General features: G+C 40.2%; 1 protein-coding gene across 1 annotated transcript; it reads left to right on the forward strand.

The window, feature by feature from the left end:
* The first annotated feature begins 639 nt into the window (after nucleotides 1-639).
* LOC114572852 (apolipoprotein B-100-like) lies at nucleotides 640-17,924 on the forward strand. The gene is given in 28 exon segments (XM_028604634.1): nucleotides 640-694; nucleotides 1,198-1,310; nucleotides 1,434-1,579; nucleotides 1,697-1,844; nucleotides 1,962-2,114; nucleotides 2,351-2,475; nucleotides 2,587-2,672; nucleotides 2,778-3,222; nucleotides 3,396-3,510; nucleotides 3,592-3,738; nucleotides 3,826-4,037; nucleotides 4,166-4,361; nucleotides 4,450-4,629; nucleotides 4,756-4,959; nucleotides 5,066-5,233; nucleotides 5,356-5,561; nucleotides 5,872-6,054; nucleotides 6,152-6,287; nucleotides 6,404-6,606; nucleotides 6,695-6,867; nucleotides 7,024-7,187; nucleotides 7,284-7,393; nucleotides 7,485-7,858; nucleotides 8,157-14,162; nucleotides 14,268-14,407; nucleotides 14,580-14,762; nucleotides 14,854-15,630; nucleotides 17,874-17,924. Coding segments are annotated over 28 exon segments (11,199 nt in total).

Genomic DNA, 17,924 nt, shown 5'->3' on the forward strand with positions numbered 1-17,924 from the left:
CAAGTTTGAAATCCATTGGACTAACGGTTCGAGAGATATGCGCATAACACACAGACAGACAGACAGACAGACAGACAGACAGACAGACAGACAGACAGACGTTCCTGCAATTTAGATGAGATGAGATTTGGAAAACCTGGAGGATTAAGAAACTCACACAAGACTTTAATTATGTTATATTACAATGGGATATTGTACCTTCTCAGACTAAGTATTTATTTTATATAATAAAACCTTTCATTGAAAAAAACTATGCCCCATCTAATGGCTTTTACTCTGAAATTATATCCATCAGCAGTAATGCAGAGTGTGTGAATTGTTGAGTTATATTTAGGATAAAGCTGTTTTTTCATTTGTAACTTTAAATGATATTATGCAGAATATTACTTAAAAGAGTTCACATTTCAACACAAAAAGAGAGAAACTTGGCAATCATATTCAAGGAAAGCCTTACAAAACTAGTTGCCTTTGTCCCTCCACATGTACGTATAGAGTGGACTTTGGAGCCAGCACAGTGCTGTATGTAATTCCAACCTACAGAACACCTTTGGCAATAAAAGGCCGATGAGGAGGTTAAGGCCTCAGTCTCGTCTGAGTACTCACCAAAGGAGAACAAAGGAGAGTTGAAGAGAGCCCATGATGGGGGACTTAAAGTTCTGTCTTTCCCTACTCCTAACCATACTTACCTTGGCTTGTAAGTCATTTTTTAATTTGCATCTTGTTGCTTTTGATTGTAGATGTCATGACTATATGATCATATATTAGTAGTATTAAAGTAGTATTAAAACAAACACAACAAAGTGAAAACTCTGACCTCTCTTTGAAGTAAAAAATTTTCTTGTGAGAGGTTTCAAATCTAATTTTCTTATGATTGTCTTTACAGATGCCCAAGAGGAACAGAAAACCTGCTTGAGTAAGTTTCACTATTATGTTTATGTTACACAACCTGTGCATGTTAATTACACTGCAGCTGTTCAAGAAATCTACAACTGAGTCTATATTTTAAAAGATCAGAGGTAACCTGAACTAATGATGCCAGCACACACATTTTTTCTCTCATTTCTGTTTGAAAACACTAATACATATCCATGTAGCACTTTTTAAATCATTGCTGAATTGTTAAAGCAAACTGTTGTGTTGTGCTTTCTGACAGTACTTGCAGCAAACTGAAATCTAATATAAAATATTCTTTACCAGTAAACCAAAGATACAAAGCCCAACACAAGTATGAATACTTGTACGAAGCTGAGTCCTTAAATGCTATCAATGGTGCTTCACATCTGAGGAATGGACCTAAGGCCACTTGCAAGGTGCATGCCATGTGCTTTAACAGCTAAATTCTTCATTCACCATTCTCCATTATATTAAATCAATTGAATGTACATTATTTCTTTCACATTATATCTAGCAGCTAAAATAATCTTTTAAAACAGGTTGAAATTGAAGTACCTCAGACTTGCAGTTTCATCATCCACACCACTGGCTGTAGCCTGAGCGAGGTGGTCGACATGGACGCAGAGGGCAACCCTGTGTTCAGTCCTGCACCCAGCTCTGATGCCTTTGCTGCTGAAATGGAGAGGTATGTTACATATAAACTTTTCCTCATCCAGTGCATCCAGTTGCATAGACAAACAATGTGAAAATTATAACACTTTTGCTATAAGACTTCTTGGTAAAAGTCTGACATTTTCTGTAGATATCCTCTAAAGGTTGTGGTTGATGGTGTGTACGATGTGAAACTGTATCCTGAAGACAGTGAGACAACAACAATTATGAACATCAAAAGGGGTATCATCTCCGCCCTGGCTGTGCCTTTACTGGAAGAAGATAAAAATAAGAATATGGTAAGTGTCCTACTACAGTATGCTAAATAATCGCATCACACTATGACACACCTATGTTTCTAAAACATAACAAAAAAAATTAAATGATATCCATACCTGTGTTCACACCCATTTCAGCCCACTATCCACGGCAAGTGCAAGACCACTTATTCCATCAATGCTAGAGACGACATTGCAACTGACATCAGCCTCACCAGGGACCTGTCCAGATGTGACAAATTTAGCCCCATTAGAGATCACACCAGCCCCTTGGCGCTTATCTCTGGCATGGTAAGACATACAACCAAGACATGGGTTAGTCTGGTGTAAAATGAAATAAACACCAGACCTAAACTGCTTTTTTCTAGCCTAACTGACTCAAGATCCAACAAAAATCACACAACTGTACTTATTTTGTTTGTCGCACATGTAATGTCTCTGCAGTGTAGTGTAAAAGCAAACCACAACGGTACCCATAGCATCAACAATATTGTTAAAATCATTAGACAGAAATCTTTGTCTCTCAGCACTACCCTCTTGCCCAGCTGGTCAGAAGCACCCAGACCTGCAACTACAAGTTTGACAATGAGAAAAAACACATGACCTCTGGGTCTTGCACTGAGAACCACATCCTCATTCCCTTCTCTCACAAGTAAGTCTAACCTTACAATGTACAATTTGCTATGCTCCATTATGTAAATGTAGGTATGATGTGTTGTTCAACAAATGTAATGTACTTTTCAACCTTGTATTGTTTCCACAGGGGAGAAAATGGAGTTACCAATGTTGGAAAGCAGGAACTGACTCTGGTTGAGGTTTCTCCTCACTACGAAAGAGTCTTTGACCACAGTAAGCTCCTCTTTTTATCTCTGTTCTTTTTATTATGGGCTATCTATTAAAAATGGAATTAAAGATATGAACAACTCATTCCAAACTTTTACTTGTGTATCACAGGTGACATTGTCAAGGGTCTTCACATGGAGGTTGTTGAGGACAAGAGTGCTGTCCAGGATAAAGATGCAGGTCTGAACCTCCTGAGAGAACTGGCCACTCTGCCCGAGACCGAGGGTGAGAGGAGGGCTCACCTCTTCCGCAAGCTTGTCACCATGGTCCGTGGAATGAAGACTGACACCCTTAGTCCCGCCATTCTTGAGGCTCTTGCAGTGTCCCCTGTCCTGACCTATCAGGTCTTGGCCCAGTGTGGAACCCCTGAGTGCAGCAGTGCCATCATGCAGATCCTCAGGACTTTTGATACCTCCTCAGTCGAGGTTGATGCCGGTGTTTTTGCTATGGGACTCGTATCCAATCCTTCTGCCCTCTTGATCAATGACATGCTTGAGATGGCCAAATACAAGCCCAGCAAGCCCATCATGTATGCCCTGAGCAATGTTGTCAAGAGGTAACCACACTTTATTCCAAATTTCATTTCTAAAACTATACACAGACTTTGAATTAAAAAAAAAAAAAAATAAAAAAAAATGTTACATTTATTAACAATACTAACATTTTACCTCTTTGTGTAAAAAAAGATACACAGACTTTTAATTCAATTTTGTTTTTATTTTTCAACAGGTTTTACAAAGCTGAGGGAAAACTGATCCCTGAGATTCACTCTGTTGCTGAGTTCATGGCTGCCCAGTTGGGTGACTGTTCTGGTGACAACGACAAAACTTTCATGACACTGAGAGTGGGTAACCTTCCACATAGATCAACATTTAAATGACTGCCAACGCCAGTAAGCAGAATACAAAATGTCTATTGATTCCAGGTTGTTGGAAACATGGCTCCAGCTCTGGTATCTGCTGGCCCCGCACTCAGATCTGCTGTCATCCAGTGTGTGAACCAACCTGCTGCTTCCCTGGCTGTGCAGCAGGCTGCTATCCAAGTGTTCAGGCTGACTCCCATCCCTGAAGAGGCATGTCAAGTTATTTCAAAGGTTTGACACATCATTGAAATATTTTTTCTACTGTATACTCATTTTATTGATGTCTATTGGTCCCAGGGTAGAGAGATTCTCCTGCAGGTGCTTTTGGACAGTGCCAGCCCCATGCAAAAGCGCATTGCCGCATATCTGGTACTTATGAAGGACCCCCAGCCCACTGAACTGGCCCAGCTTGCCGATACCTTGCCCAATGAGCAGGACAAACAAATCAAGAGCTTTGTGATCTCCCACATTGCCAATATTTTGTCCTCAACTGAGCCAAAGACCCAAGAGTAAGTGAAAAGCATTTGTAGCTTTATTTATAATTCTTAAATGTGTTGTTTCACTATATGCTGAGTAAGTGTCCCGATTTGATCACTACCAGATGTTCAACAGTAATATTCTTTTTCCTTTCCTGCAGACTAAGACAGAAGATTCGTGAGGCCCTGCAGGGTAATGAGGTCGGGCCCACCATGGACCCAACCAAGTTCTCTCGCAACTACAAGATTGGATCTGTGGAGGGTAACATGATCTTTGAGGGTACCAGCTACCTGCCCAAGGAAGTCATGCTTGAAATGACTCTGAAGGCATTTGGCTATGACATTGACATGATGGAGGTAAACATTTTGAGTTATTTAATCAAAGTTTAAGAGGACAATGTACAGAGTTCTGTTGCAATCTGTATTATATGTGTTACATTTACAGGTTGGTATGGAAGGCAATGGATTTGAGCCAACTGTTGATGCCCTGTTTGGAGAGAATGGCTTCTTTCCTGACACTGCCCTGAAGACAATATACTTTGTCTCTGACAAAATGCCATTGAGAGTCAATGAGATCCTTCAGAACATGCTGCCTACTCTGAAAAAAGACAGAATGAAGAGACAGGTAATCAGAGAAATCAGTTTTTTTAATCAAATTAAATAAATAAAATAATTAAATGTCTTATTAGTGCGGGTGGATTTGTACCAACTGCAATGAAATTAGTAATATTGTATGGACATTTATATATAGGCCTCCCAAAACCTGATGAAGGAGATTGGACGCAACCTCAATAAACTTGTCAGGGAAGTGAAGATGGCACAGTCTCCTGAAGCAATGGTTTATCTGAGACTTTTGGGAAATGAGCTGGGATATCTAAGGACCACTGAAATCACAGAGATGGCCTACTCTGCTGCCATGATGATGGACAGCATGCTCAAGATGTTCCCTACTGATGTAAACAAAACCAGTTATTTTGACTTAAAATATTTGAAAGATTTAATTATTTATCATTGTTTATCATTTGACTTACATTTGTGTTTTTATGGGCCCTTTGCCAAAGATCATGAAGGCACTGATGAACAAGGCTGACAACACATTCTTTGCCCATTACATCTTTATGGACAATGAATTCTTCCTGCCTACTGTCACTGGGGTGCCTCTGAGGATTGCACTGTCTGGTACTTTCACCCCTGGCTTCAAGGGTGGATTTAGGATTGCTCGTGACATGGTAATTATGTTTAAAAAAATTCCAAAATTGTGTTTTACAACCGACTAACTATGTATTTATATTACTATGAAACTAATATTTCTATTCAACACAAGTCACCTATGGCTACATTGTTTCCACAGAGCAAAGTTACCTTCATGCCCTCTGGGGGCATTGAATTTGTAACACAGGTTGGCTCCCACATCCCTGAATATGTCAACTCTGGATTTGAGATGCACACCAACATTTTCCACAAGAGTGGGCTCAGTGCCAAGATCTCCATGGAAAGTGACAATGTCAAGCTGACCATCCCTGCTCCAATAAGTCCTACAAAGCTGATCAAAATGACGTAAGCCTAAAGTGGAGTTCTTGGCCATTATTACATATGGCAAGAATGTTTCCTACTTACATTAAATTCATGGTTCAAGTGCCAGCATTGTTAGCTACAAAAATAGCATGCAATATTTACAGATAGCTACATTTTGTAATCATTTCTAATTAAAGAGTATGAGGTGTCATTGTAAAGGTTAACTTTACTTACCAAGAAAGAAAATAATGGTTGCAGGTACAGCTACATCTACTTTGGCCTCATATAAATATTTTACAAAATATTACACTTTGCAATCTTGTACTTCTATCCTTGTAACTTTCCTACATAGAAACAACCTGATGGCAGTCACTGGATCAGAGGTGAAGACCATTCCCCCGATGGTGATGGACAAGATTGATGTTAATGAGTGCCAAACTGTCTTTGCTGGAATGAAATACTGCACTACTCTGCAGTACACTGATGCTTTCTCTCAGGAGACAGCCCCCTACTTCCCCATCACCGGAGACAGCAAGTGAGCAAGACTCTCTGAACCACCAGCAAATATGTGTCTCTCAAATTAAATTAGCTTACTGAGATATACTGGCTTATTTTATTTATTATCTTATTAGATTTGCTGTGGAGCTCCATCCTACTGGTGAAGTCACTGAGTACACAGCCACTGTTGCCTATGAGCTCCTCAAGGAGGGAGAAGAGGGCCGGCAAAAGGTTGACTCTGTCAAGATTATTCTGAGGGCTGAAGGTAATGTACAATATGGACAATATGGTAAAAAAACCTTTCTGTCTTCTCAGTGGCTTAACTGGGCCAAAATGTTTATGGAGTTATGTAATATTACTCTATTGGTTGGTCAACAGGTGCAGAGCCCACTGAAGCCAGAGCAATCATGAAATATAACAGAAGAAAGAATGTCATCACAGCGGACATCCAGATCCCTGACTATGATGTGGAGGCTGGACTCAGGCTGGGTGTTGTCAATGGAAACACCAAGGGCAAAGGAACTCACTCCATCTCTCTTGACGTCATAAACAAGAACATACCTCAGCTTTCCCTGGTTGGACGTGCCAAGTAAGAAATAAACCATAAATCCTCATAAAATAACAGTAATGTCAACCTCATCATTGAGATTACGCTAACTCACTGACACATTTTTCAGTCTGAAGGCCATGAAGGAAGGTATGCTGCAAGTCCAACTTCTTGTCCCTTCATTCAATGCTGATGCCACCATCACAGCTAACATGAAACATGATGAAGAATTAGAATTGGAGGTTAAGAGTGAAATCAAGGTCATGGACGCTACCTCTGAGCAGAAAATTACAATGAAATACGGTACTATAAATTTCCAGTTACTACATCTTTCCTGTATGTTAGGTGCCGGCATATTTTTACTTTAACCTGGGTCATAATTGGTTGGTCCAGATCCTGTGTCACACTCATCTTTATGTTTCTTATATTTAAGGATTCTTTTAAACTTTATTTTTACAGATGCCAGCAAGATTGAAGTTGAATTAAAATCGAATGTGAACTCTGAGCTCTCCGACATCCTTTCATACACTGACGAGATTAAAAAGTATGGAAATGATGTTCTTGACATGCGGGTAGGGGAGACTGACATGACTGTCCATCAAATCTTCAAGGCATTTGTGGAGGTACAAATTTTAGATTTTAGAATAATTTTTCATGACAGATCTTTGATTTTTCGTTGATTGGAGAAAGTATAAAACAAAGATTACTTATTCCTATAGGCAACAAACAACCACATGGAAAGGTACAGTGCTGATATCCCTTACATTCAGAACTTCAGAGTGCCTGCTATTCCTGAGATTTCCCTGCCAGAGACACTGTTCCTCAATATGTAAGTCTGAAAGAACTCAGTGATCAATATCTTAACTTTCAGAAAATGTATTGTAACGTTTATTGATTTTTACCTTTCTTGTTCATAACAGTGAGGCAAAGGCTGTCTACTACTTCAACAATGAGCGCTTCACCATTGCTATCCCTCTCCCTCTTGGAGGAAAGTCAACAGAAGAGCTTAACTTCCCACCAGCTTTGACGACACCTACCGTGTCTCTACCTCTGTTTGGACTGGAGATTGTCTCCATACAAATTCCCATCCCAGAGCTTGTTGTCCCCGAGAGCCTTACTCTGTCCATTCCTCTTTTTGGCAAAGCTGAGGTTTTAACTCTGATTAAGAGCAACCTATATGACATGGAGGCCTCAATGGCTGGTGGCAAAGATGTTGTGGAGACACCAAGCTACTCAGCTAAATTTGATGTGAAAGGAACCTCCCCACTTGACATATTCTCAATAAACATTGAAGGTATTTCAAAGTAGATGTCAATCAGGAATTAAGGATTTGTTATCTTTAGTTACAAGGATGTTCACTCTTGGTAGAGAATTTTCAGTTAGTTTTCTACTTCCACTGGAATAAAAACAATGTAACATATGTTACTATTGTTCTCTGATATGACACCAAATAATGGATTGTGTATGTTTCTGTATTATATTATATTAGTTAGTTATATTGTATATTGTATTGGTAAAAAAGTGATGTCAATCGTTAATCCCAGTATCTATGCAGGTATAAATTCTTTTTTTTTCTGTTGTGTTTTATTTAGGATCTGGAATGTTGGCCATCACTGATTCCATCAAAGCCCAACTGAAAAGCTCTTTGGCCCATAAATTCCTTGAAGCCAGTATTAGTATAGTTGAGGATGCAACCATTACAGACAAAATAAATTTGAAATCAAGCAGCAAGATTGAAGCCACAAGCCCATTTGGTCTCAATATTGCGTTGGAGCACACTGGCATGACTGAAATCAACACTGAAGAAATCTCTGCTGGGAGCAACTGGATGTTAATGGCTGGACCCATGTATGGCAAGACCATTTCAACCCAGTCATTTTCCATCTTCCCATTCAGGCCGGAAATAAAGATTAATTCTACTGTTCAGTTTGATTCCACCATTGTTAAGGCCCAAAACATAATTATAGCAAGACTTGCCAATGGTGAATTCTCTGTTGTTTCTAACACCAATGCCTTTGAAGACATCTTGACCCATGTTGCTGAGCTTTCCTTCAAAGACAGCAAGCTGTCACTGAAATGTGATGCAAATGCCCTTGCTCTCGGCATGAAGATCCGCAACCAGGCTGAAGCCTCTGCTGGAGCTGGTGAAGTCGTCATTAGAATAGAGACAAATGCAGACCACTCTGAAAACCGTATTTACTCTCTGTTGACTGCCTCTCTTGATATCAATGGTCTGGCTGTAAACAGTGATGCCACTATGACACTCCTTGAGAATGTGGCTACACACAAGGCAACTCTGAAAATAAACAAGGATGGTTTGACCACAAGTGGAACAACCACCCTCCAAAGCCCCCTTTCCCTGGAAAACACCTTCAATGCTGGGCTTGAGGCTTCAAGAGCTACTCTATTCATTACCAACAAGGCTGCAATGCATGACATCAAGGTTGATAATGCCAACACTCTGACCATTACTCTCTCTAGCCTTGACTTCAACTCAAAGGCTGAAGCTTCCACCAGTGAGTATGCTTCTTACACCCATGATATCAATGTCAACCTCAAACCCTGTACTGCTTTTGCAAATGTTAAAAGCAACTTAAAACTTCTGGCGGCCAACTTCATTAATGAGGCTCAGCTGCAGGCAGAGCTTTACAAGATGGACCTGACTGGAAGCCTGAAAGCCATATATGGTGGGGAAGAGATCAAGCACACCTATCAAGTAAATTATGCTGATTTGACAGCTAATGCAAAGTGCAGCACCACTGGAAAACTCCTTGGAACTCACATGAGCCACAACACCGAGCTTGAAGTTGTCGGTCTTGCTGCCAGGATCACCAACGATGCCCGTTTCAATTCACAGCCAATGCGCTTTGACCACACCATCCGTTGCAGCATTGTTCCTTTTGATTTCAACCTTGATGCTGTCTTCAATGCTGATGGAGACATCACCATGAATGGGAAGCACAGTACCCAGCTATATGGCAAGCTTCTCCTTAAAGCGCAGCCCCTGGCTTTTGCTAGCTCACATGAATGCAGAGCATCAGTAAACCAGCAGCTACATGCCGGTTTTGCCCTCGAAACAATTATTGACAACAACATGGATACTGTTCTGTCCCTCCAAGAGCAAAAGACTAGTTTTAGAATGAAGTCTAAATTGAATGACCACATTTTCAATCAGGAGCTGAGTGTTTACAATACTGCAGAGAGAACTGGAATTGAGGTGTCTGGCACCATCCTCACAAACATCCTCAGTACAGACTCCACAGAGAAACAGGAATTTGCCATCTCTGGCTTCCTTAAGTATGACAAGAGCACAAATACTCACATAATTCAGTTTCCTATAATTGAAAGTATTTCTGCTTTTTTGGAAAGTATCAAGGTGCTTGTTTTACATGTTGCAGAGACACTGCAAAACTATGTTAACAATGAGGAGATTTGGACTGAACTTGACGCTCTTTCACAACATGTAAGTCACCTTTTTGCTCAATTAAATATAGAAAGCAACTTCATTCAGCTAAAACAGAACCTAAATGATTTCTCCCACAACTATGTCATCTCCATGGAGGACTTGGAAGCCTCTTTGAGAAATCTGAAGGATGCTGTTGAGAAACTGCTGGCTGATCTGACGGTTTACATCCAACAATTTGCTGGCATGATTAAAAAAACTATTATTAGTGGCACCCTCCCTGAAACCCTCATTCAGAAGATTCAGGAACATCTGAATGCCATTAATGAGGAGTATGACATCCAGGCAATGGTTGTGTATGTGATTGATACCATGAAGGAGATGATCCAGCAGATTGACTTGGAAAAACTTAAGGGCAGCAGCATAGCATTCCTGCGTGATATTGATTCCAAATATGAAGTCAAGGCTAAACTACAAACAATCATGAGTGATATGAAACAAATAATTGAGACCTTTGACATGCAAAAGTATGTTGTTGAGGTGAAGGAGTTCATTTCATCCATCAACTTTAAAGCTCGCATTGAGGAACTAGTGAGTCAGATTCCCACTGAGATTTTCAACGATATGACATATTACATTAAGGAAATGATTCAGGATATTGACATCCTAGGTAAGATCAATACATTCTGTGCCAAGATGAGAGAGTTGATTGTAAAGTTTGAAGCTAACAAAAAGGTTCAGGCTGTCTTGGAAAAGACTGTTGAGCTCATCAAGCAATTCAGAATTGAGGAAACCTTCAGGGCTGTAGCCAAGCTGGTGAAGGATGCAGACATTCCTAACAAAATCATGCAAGACTTCCAGAGTGCTATCAACTACTTGAAAACAACTGAGATTAAAGATATCATTTCACAGTTGAATTTATATATTGGCATTATTGAGCAGAAATTGAATTCATTTGATTATAATGACTTTGTGAATTATGCCAATCAAATGACAGCTAAATACACTGCTCAAGTGAATGACCTGATCAGGACTCTTGAAATCCCCCAGAAACTGGAGGCAACAAGACATTTTGTCAACTTTGTCTTAACCTTTGTTAGGGGTTTTGTGGAACAAGTTAGAGAAATTGTAAAAAATGTGAAGGATATCTATGACCAGGCTCTGTTAAGTAATCTGAAGGGATTTGCTGAAATTATAAAGCAAGAAATTGCAAAACTGGATGTCAACGCTGAAATTACTTCTTATCTGCAGTTGGCAAAGAAGTGCTATGCTGAGTTCATTACCATTGCCACTGATATGTTCACCAGTGTGGTTGAGATCATTAAGAAGGTGGCACCTCAGCAAAACATTGTCAGTGAGATATTGCAGATCATTGAGGGGCTGATTATTGGACTGAAGAAAGCCGAGCTTAAAATGCCATCATTCACCATTCCTCTCACTGATCTTACTATGCCTTCCATGAAGTTCAGCATAGATCTGCTTCACCAGTTTGAAATCCCACCACAGCTGTACATCCCTGAGTTTACTATCTTGGAGTTCCACACTATGCAAGCCACCACCATCTCAACTAATGACATTAAACAGAGAATCATAGACTTAATTGATTTCGTTCTCAACTTCGAGGTAAAGATGCTTGATTTAGGTGCTTTGTTTGAAAACCTGACTATAAATTACCTTCCTGCCCTGCCTGAGTTTTCACTTCCTGAGATTATTTTACCTGAGCTGTCCTTGCCCAGTCTTCCTCATATCCCAGCAGAGAAACTCATAAAGACTCTTCAACTACCAACATTTAAGATGCCAGTCATTCCTAGTGAGGTCAGGATTCAAGGATTTGGCAAACTGAGTTCTGAGATAAAAGTCAACTCCCCCATCTACACTATTAGGAATGCTGCTGAAGTCCAGAGCTCTTTTGATGTAGACGAAACTTCTCAGCTGACGGCTTTTATGACTTCCCAAGGAACATCTCTCAGCTATGAAATCTTTAACTTCAACCTGGATTCCACTGCTCGTATTGCTGTTCCCAAGGGGCAAAGTTTGATTGCTGCTGAGACCCTTAAGTTCACTCACAATTTTCTTGCCTTGGACCACCATGCATCTGTAACATTTGATGACTTCTCAGCCCAGGCCTCAGCCAAGACCATAGTGAAAGCCACCACGTCACCTTACAATGCTGAGCTTTTAAATGAAGCTTTCTTAGCTACCAAGGATGTTTTTTCTGCCACCATTGACACTTCCTATAAACATCTGCTCAACATCCCCATATTGGGTCTCACTGGTGAGACATCTATAACTCAAAAAGCTGTGGCCCAACAGGAAGGTACCTCTATTAAAATAACTGTTGGGAATCAGGGTGTTACCACCTTCAACTCTCATGACAGTACCCACAAGAGTGACCTGCAAGTCACTGTTAATCCAAGTACAGTCAAGTTGACCTTCATTAGTGACACAGATACATTCATTTTAAAGATGAGACAGACCCTGAGTGCTGACTTCTTTATCTTCAGCTATTTCAAGTTTGATATTCGCTCTGAAGCAGAGGGCCCAACAATCAAAAACAACCTTTTAGTGGGATCAGTAAATGCCAATCTGCATGACATGAAGCTTGAGCTGAAGGCAACCCATAGCACAGATTTAATTGGTATTGTCAATGGAGCTCTATACAATCATATTGATGTTTCTCTTTGTCCCAGAGAGGCTGTGTTCAGCTTTCAGAATAAGGGAAACACCAACGTCAATTTCAATGATGCTCCTACTGCCAACATTGATCTGCAGAATGATTACTCCGCAACATTCAGGCCTGACACACAACATATGAACACTGTAGCTCTGGCCTGTCTTAATCAGTATTCACTGTTCTGGAACTTCACTGTAGACAACAATGATAGGGAAGCTGCCATCCTTGCTGCTGTAGAAGGGAAAGCAAACCTTGATTTCCTGACTAGGCCCATCAGTATTCCTGAGATTTATATTCCATTTGCTGACTTACATACCCCAGCTATTAGTGATCTTGACTTGTACGACCAAACCGGGCTGAAACACATTTTGACTTCTACTGAGCAGACCGTTAATGTGGACGCCAAGATGGTTTACCAGAAAAGCCAGTCGGTCCCCCTTAATATGATGGGTCTGACCAAGATTCCCTCTATGGGTAACCTTATCACAGAGCTGTCCTTCAAGTCTGCCATCATTAATTTAAATGTCAATGCTGGACTGTATGCTAAGGATGATCTTGTGTTCCGTCTGGGAGCTACCACAACCTCTGTGTTTGAGGTTGTAGAAGCCAAACTTGATGGTATCACCAGTCTGACCACCAAGAGAGGAATCAAGTTGGCCAATTCCTTGTCCCTTGAAAATCAACACATCGAAGGCACTCATGACAGCACCATCAGCATGAGTACTGAGACTTTTGAAACTGCCATCTCTGTGGCCACTGTTGCAAAGATTGCCCTGCCTGTACTCAATCTGGACGCAAACCAAAATTTGGTTGCAGACACCACAACCAAAGCAAATGCTGTCTCCACCTTCAGGATTAAGGGTGATTTCAATCTCCCTGTGATCAAGGCTATTGGAAAGGCTGAAGCAGACCACAGTCTGAAGCTGGAGGGAAGCTTTGAGTATGTTTCCATAGAGTCATCTACTAAGGCCAACATGGATGGCACAGTGCTTGAAGACTATCTACTTTTGGGAGTCCTGGATAATGACGCTAATCTGTATCTGAATAAGGATGGCCTACGCTCCACCTCCAAGGTTATTGCTGATGCCCAGCTTAACCAAGGTGCCACCAAAGTCATGGGCATGGATGTAAATGAGAATATTTCTGTTGAAGCCTCCCTGAGCCGTGTGTATGCAGTGCTGAAGTACACTGGCAACAACGAGGCAAACCTGTTTGATTTCAACACCAACGGGAAGCATGTTGTCCAGGCTACCATTGATCTTGCCCCAACCTCTTTCTTGACTGCTGATATTGCGATTGATATATCTCAGCCAAGCAGCCTGGGTGACCTCACCATCTTTGAGAAGACCGTTGCTGAAGTGACAGCTGCCAAGCAGAAGATATCTACCAATGGCAAGTTTGTCAGCCCGCTGTACACCACAAACCTAGCAGCTGAAGTAGAGGGCAGGGCTCCTGTCTTCAAAGTCAGCTTTAGGTCCTCTGCCACCTCTGCCATTGTCTTCTTGGAATATGACATGGACTGTAAGTTTTTTTTTCTTCTGTAGCATATAGTATAACTCATTCTTCTGACATAAAAAGCATCCATTTTTATTTACTTTTTTAACTGAAGTCAATGTGTTTCAACAGCTTCCATTACCATAAATTTTGAACATGCTGGCGTAAGCCTGGCTGGGAAGGTAGTTTTCACCCATACTGATCTGACCTTGGACATTCAACACATTCTTTCCCATACACTGAGGTAACAGTTTAAATCCGTATTATGTGTGATATGTTTTGGAATTTACAGTTGTTATTTGTCTTATTACTCAGGATCACACACATTTTTACTCATATCCCAAGAAAACACATCATATGATGAAAGATATTCATAATTATTTCCTGTTAAATAGTTCTGTTTCTTGTGTAAAGTTGGCTAACAATTACTTGCTTTACAGTGACTCCCGTCTCACCCTAAATGTGGACATAACCAGTCCTGCCTTCACTGACATGAACTTGCGTTATGCTGTCCGCAAAGATGGAATCAGTGCCACAATTTCTATTCCATCTACTGGTTTTCTAGGTCTTCAGCTCCATGGCAAGGCCCCATCTCAGATAAATGCCAGGCTTTATGGTCGTTATGCTGTAAGGAGCTCATACTGTTATCATATTTGCACAATTACAATGATCAAGAGTTTTACATCTTATTTAGTGTTTGTTGTTTTCTGTTAAACAGTCTGATCCTGGGAAGGATGTTGATATCTTCACCATTAGAGCTTCTGCCAAGGATGCTGATAAAATAAATCTGAAGATGGTCATCAACATGGATGCCCCTGACATCTTGCTCAGGGGACTACAAGAAAGACTTTCTGCCATCACCTCTTGTTTGTCTAGCTTTTTTGAGAAATACCAACTGTTCAAACATGCTGCTCAGCTGAAGAATAGTATTATTTGCTATACTGAGGAGGCCCACAACATTGCAAACAACCATGCCCCACATCTGAGCCAGGTGTCCATTCTCTTTAGGAATACTATCGCTCAGAACCAGAAGACTGTTCAGATCTTTCTGGATAATGCTATCAAGTTCCTGAGAGAGACCCAGGTGAAACTGCCTGGCTCTGAAGAGATGACCCCTCTCATTAAGGTGCTCAATAAGCTGACCACCAGCATTACTACTATGCTAGAGAAGGCAATGCACCTTGTGGCTGTTAATGTAGAATATGTTTCCAGTGCCATGTTTGGCATGACCAGAAAAATTCAGGTCACAATGCCTATTGGTGATGTCATGGCTGGAGCCAAAATAATTGACAGCATTAGGGACTGGGTAAAGGCTATACCTAATCCTATTGTAGATCTTCTGAAGAACCTAGAGAGTCTAGACATGTTCCTAGAAAAACTGGGTGACACCTTAAAATTATTTATTGACAAAGCTCAGGACTTTATTGACAACACACTGAAGTCTGATGTCCTTGATGCCATTGCTGTCTACATTAATGCTTTCTATGACAAGCACGTAAGCTTAATGAAAACAATCACCAAGTATGCAAACACAGCTGTGGACATTGAGTCGATAAATGGCACCATTAATTACATTCTGGATAGTTTCAGATTTGTTGTGAATCAATTTTATTATACTGTTACTGCTTATCTGCAGCAGGCTCCTGCTCAATACAGGTCTTATGTAAAAATTAAGGGTAGAAAGCTTGAGATTAATCTTTGATTCCACCTTCACCAATAAGCTAAAAGATTCAAATGCTTCTCCTTGAATGGCTACAGTATTATCTAACATACATTTGTAAGTGTTCAAATCATAAAAACACAAAGAATAGATGAAAAGATTCTAGATGAACATAAACTATCATGTTTTTTAAAAAATAAATGTGAAAAACAGTTGATGAGCATATAATAATGATATTACATGTAACAACAATGCCTATAACAACCTGTATAGCCTGTGTTGCAAGTCTCATTTTTCTCTTTTTGTGTTGGTGTAAAATAAAGTGTGTTAACTAAATAGTGTTGTGCAGCAATTCTTTATTTTCCCCAATGTTTAAGGATATTACCTTACTTACTGCTGCAAGGACATGATAATGATGGTGATAATTATAGATTTCTAATGCCTGTTTGTGCATCTACTAAAATATCATCATACTTGGGATGTATGCAAATTGACTGTGTTTTTAATTGTATGTATATGGGGGAGGGGGATCAGTTGTTGTTGGAGCAGTTAGGCTTGGGAGTGATTGGTTTAACAATGCCTCCATTCCATTCCTTCCATTTGAGTGAACAACCTGCCAGTGAGCTAGCATGTTCAATACCAGGTCCCTGGTAAATGGAATTCAATTATTATTTATGTTATTACTGTTAAAACATCTGTTTTTCCTTCTTTGGCATGTCTGACATATGGCAACGTAAATCACATTAGAACCATAACCACAGAGCTTTGTCCCAATCAGGTCAGTGCTTAACAACAGAACAAATAGGCTAATGCTGTATCCTGTGCTCCTCTCACCTGTACTTTAAATTTGCATAACTGGGTATTGCAAGATTAATTGCAAGGTGTTGAGCATACTGTTGTGACAGTGTTAGGACAGGGAATTTCTGTGGTTTTTTTCAAATGTGTGGGTGTGAGTAAGTTCTTCAAAGTGCTTGAAAGCATGACTCAACTATTGAAGAAATGCATATCTAAGCAGTCTCTCATCCAAAGTTTACTTGCCAAGTGTGAGGAATAGTCTTTGACCTAGGGTTTTATATATAGCATAATATGGAAAAAGGTCAACATGTCATTAGTGAGTGATGGACCAATATACTGTAGTTTGCTTGGTGTGAGAAATGGGAAGACTTTTAGCTTGAGCTATGTCCAATTGAGCAGCAGATAACCCAGCCTTAAGGAAAACATCTTTGCAGTTTCCTTGCTTTGGAGAATGTGGTTGTACTCAGGGCGGCTCCTCTAACACCAAATCAGGTTGTGCATCAGATGGAGCAAAGCAGAGCCTGTTAAACATGTTAAGTTATCTTATGTGTTGCTCTTGTCAGTTAATAAATAATTGTGTGTGTGTATGTGTGTGTGTGTGTGTGTGTGTGTGTGTGTGTGTGTGTGTGTGTGTGTGTGTGTGTGTGTGTGTGTGTGTGTGTGTGTGTGTGTGTGTGTGTGTGTGTGTGTGTGTGTGTGTGTGTGTGTGTCTGTGTGTGTGTCTGTGTCTGTCTGTCTGTTGGCAAACAGCAGCTTTCAGTGTTTAGCTTCCAGAATTCATCATACATGTTGGGGCTGGTTTAAATTTTAAAGTCATGCATAACATTACATAACAGCTGGCAGGCATGTAACTAAAGCAATATCACAATGTGTGTTCCCTAAGTATTTATGAGCTTAAAAAGTCTAGGAATTGCTTGCATAGACTATATGTGAAACTTTATTCTAAGTGCACGTTTAATTAGGACAGCACCCTGAAAAATACTGTCACTGTGACTGGTATCTTCTTGTACAGTGTATCTTCATGAACTAGTTGATAACATGTTCCAGTACTGTTAAGGAGAGACAATCATGGATCAAAGGTTTCAGTCTCTGACAATGTTTGTGAAAAGTTCTATCAGGTTCAGCTGACCTTGCCTAGACTTATTTTAACTTGATTTATCTTAAAAAATATTTTATATATTTAGACGATATTGAAAGAACTAAACAAATGCTGCTGCATACCGTATTTTATACCAGCTGAAACCAAAACGCTAGGTAAACAGTGTGTCTTTATAAAACTGCAGGACCGTAAGACAGGCAGCCACATTGACCACGGTGGCATATACGCTAGATAA

The sequence above is a fragment of the Perca flavescens genome, chromosome 18 (genome assembly GCF_004354835.1).
Source record: "Perca flavescens isolate YP-PL-M2 chromosome 18, PFLA_1.0, whole genome shotgun sequence".
In the NCBI taxonomy this organism is placed as follows: domain Eukaryota; kingdom Metazoa; phylum Chordata; class Actinopteri; order Perciformes; family Percidae; genus Perca; species Perca flavescens.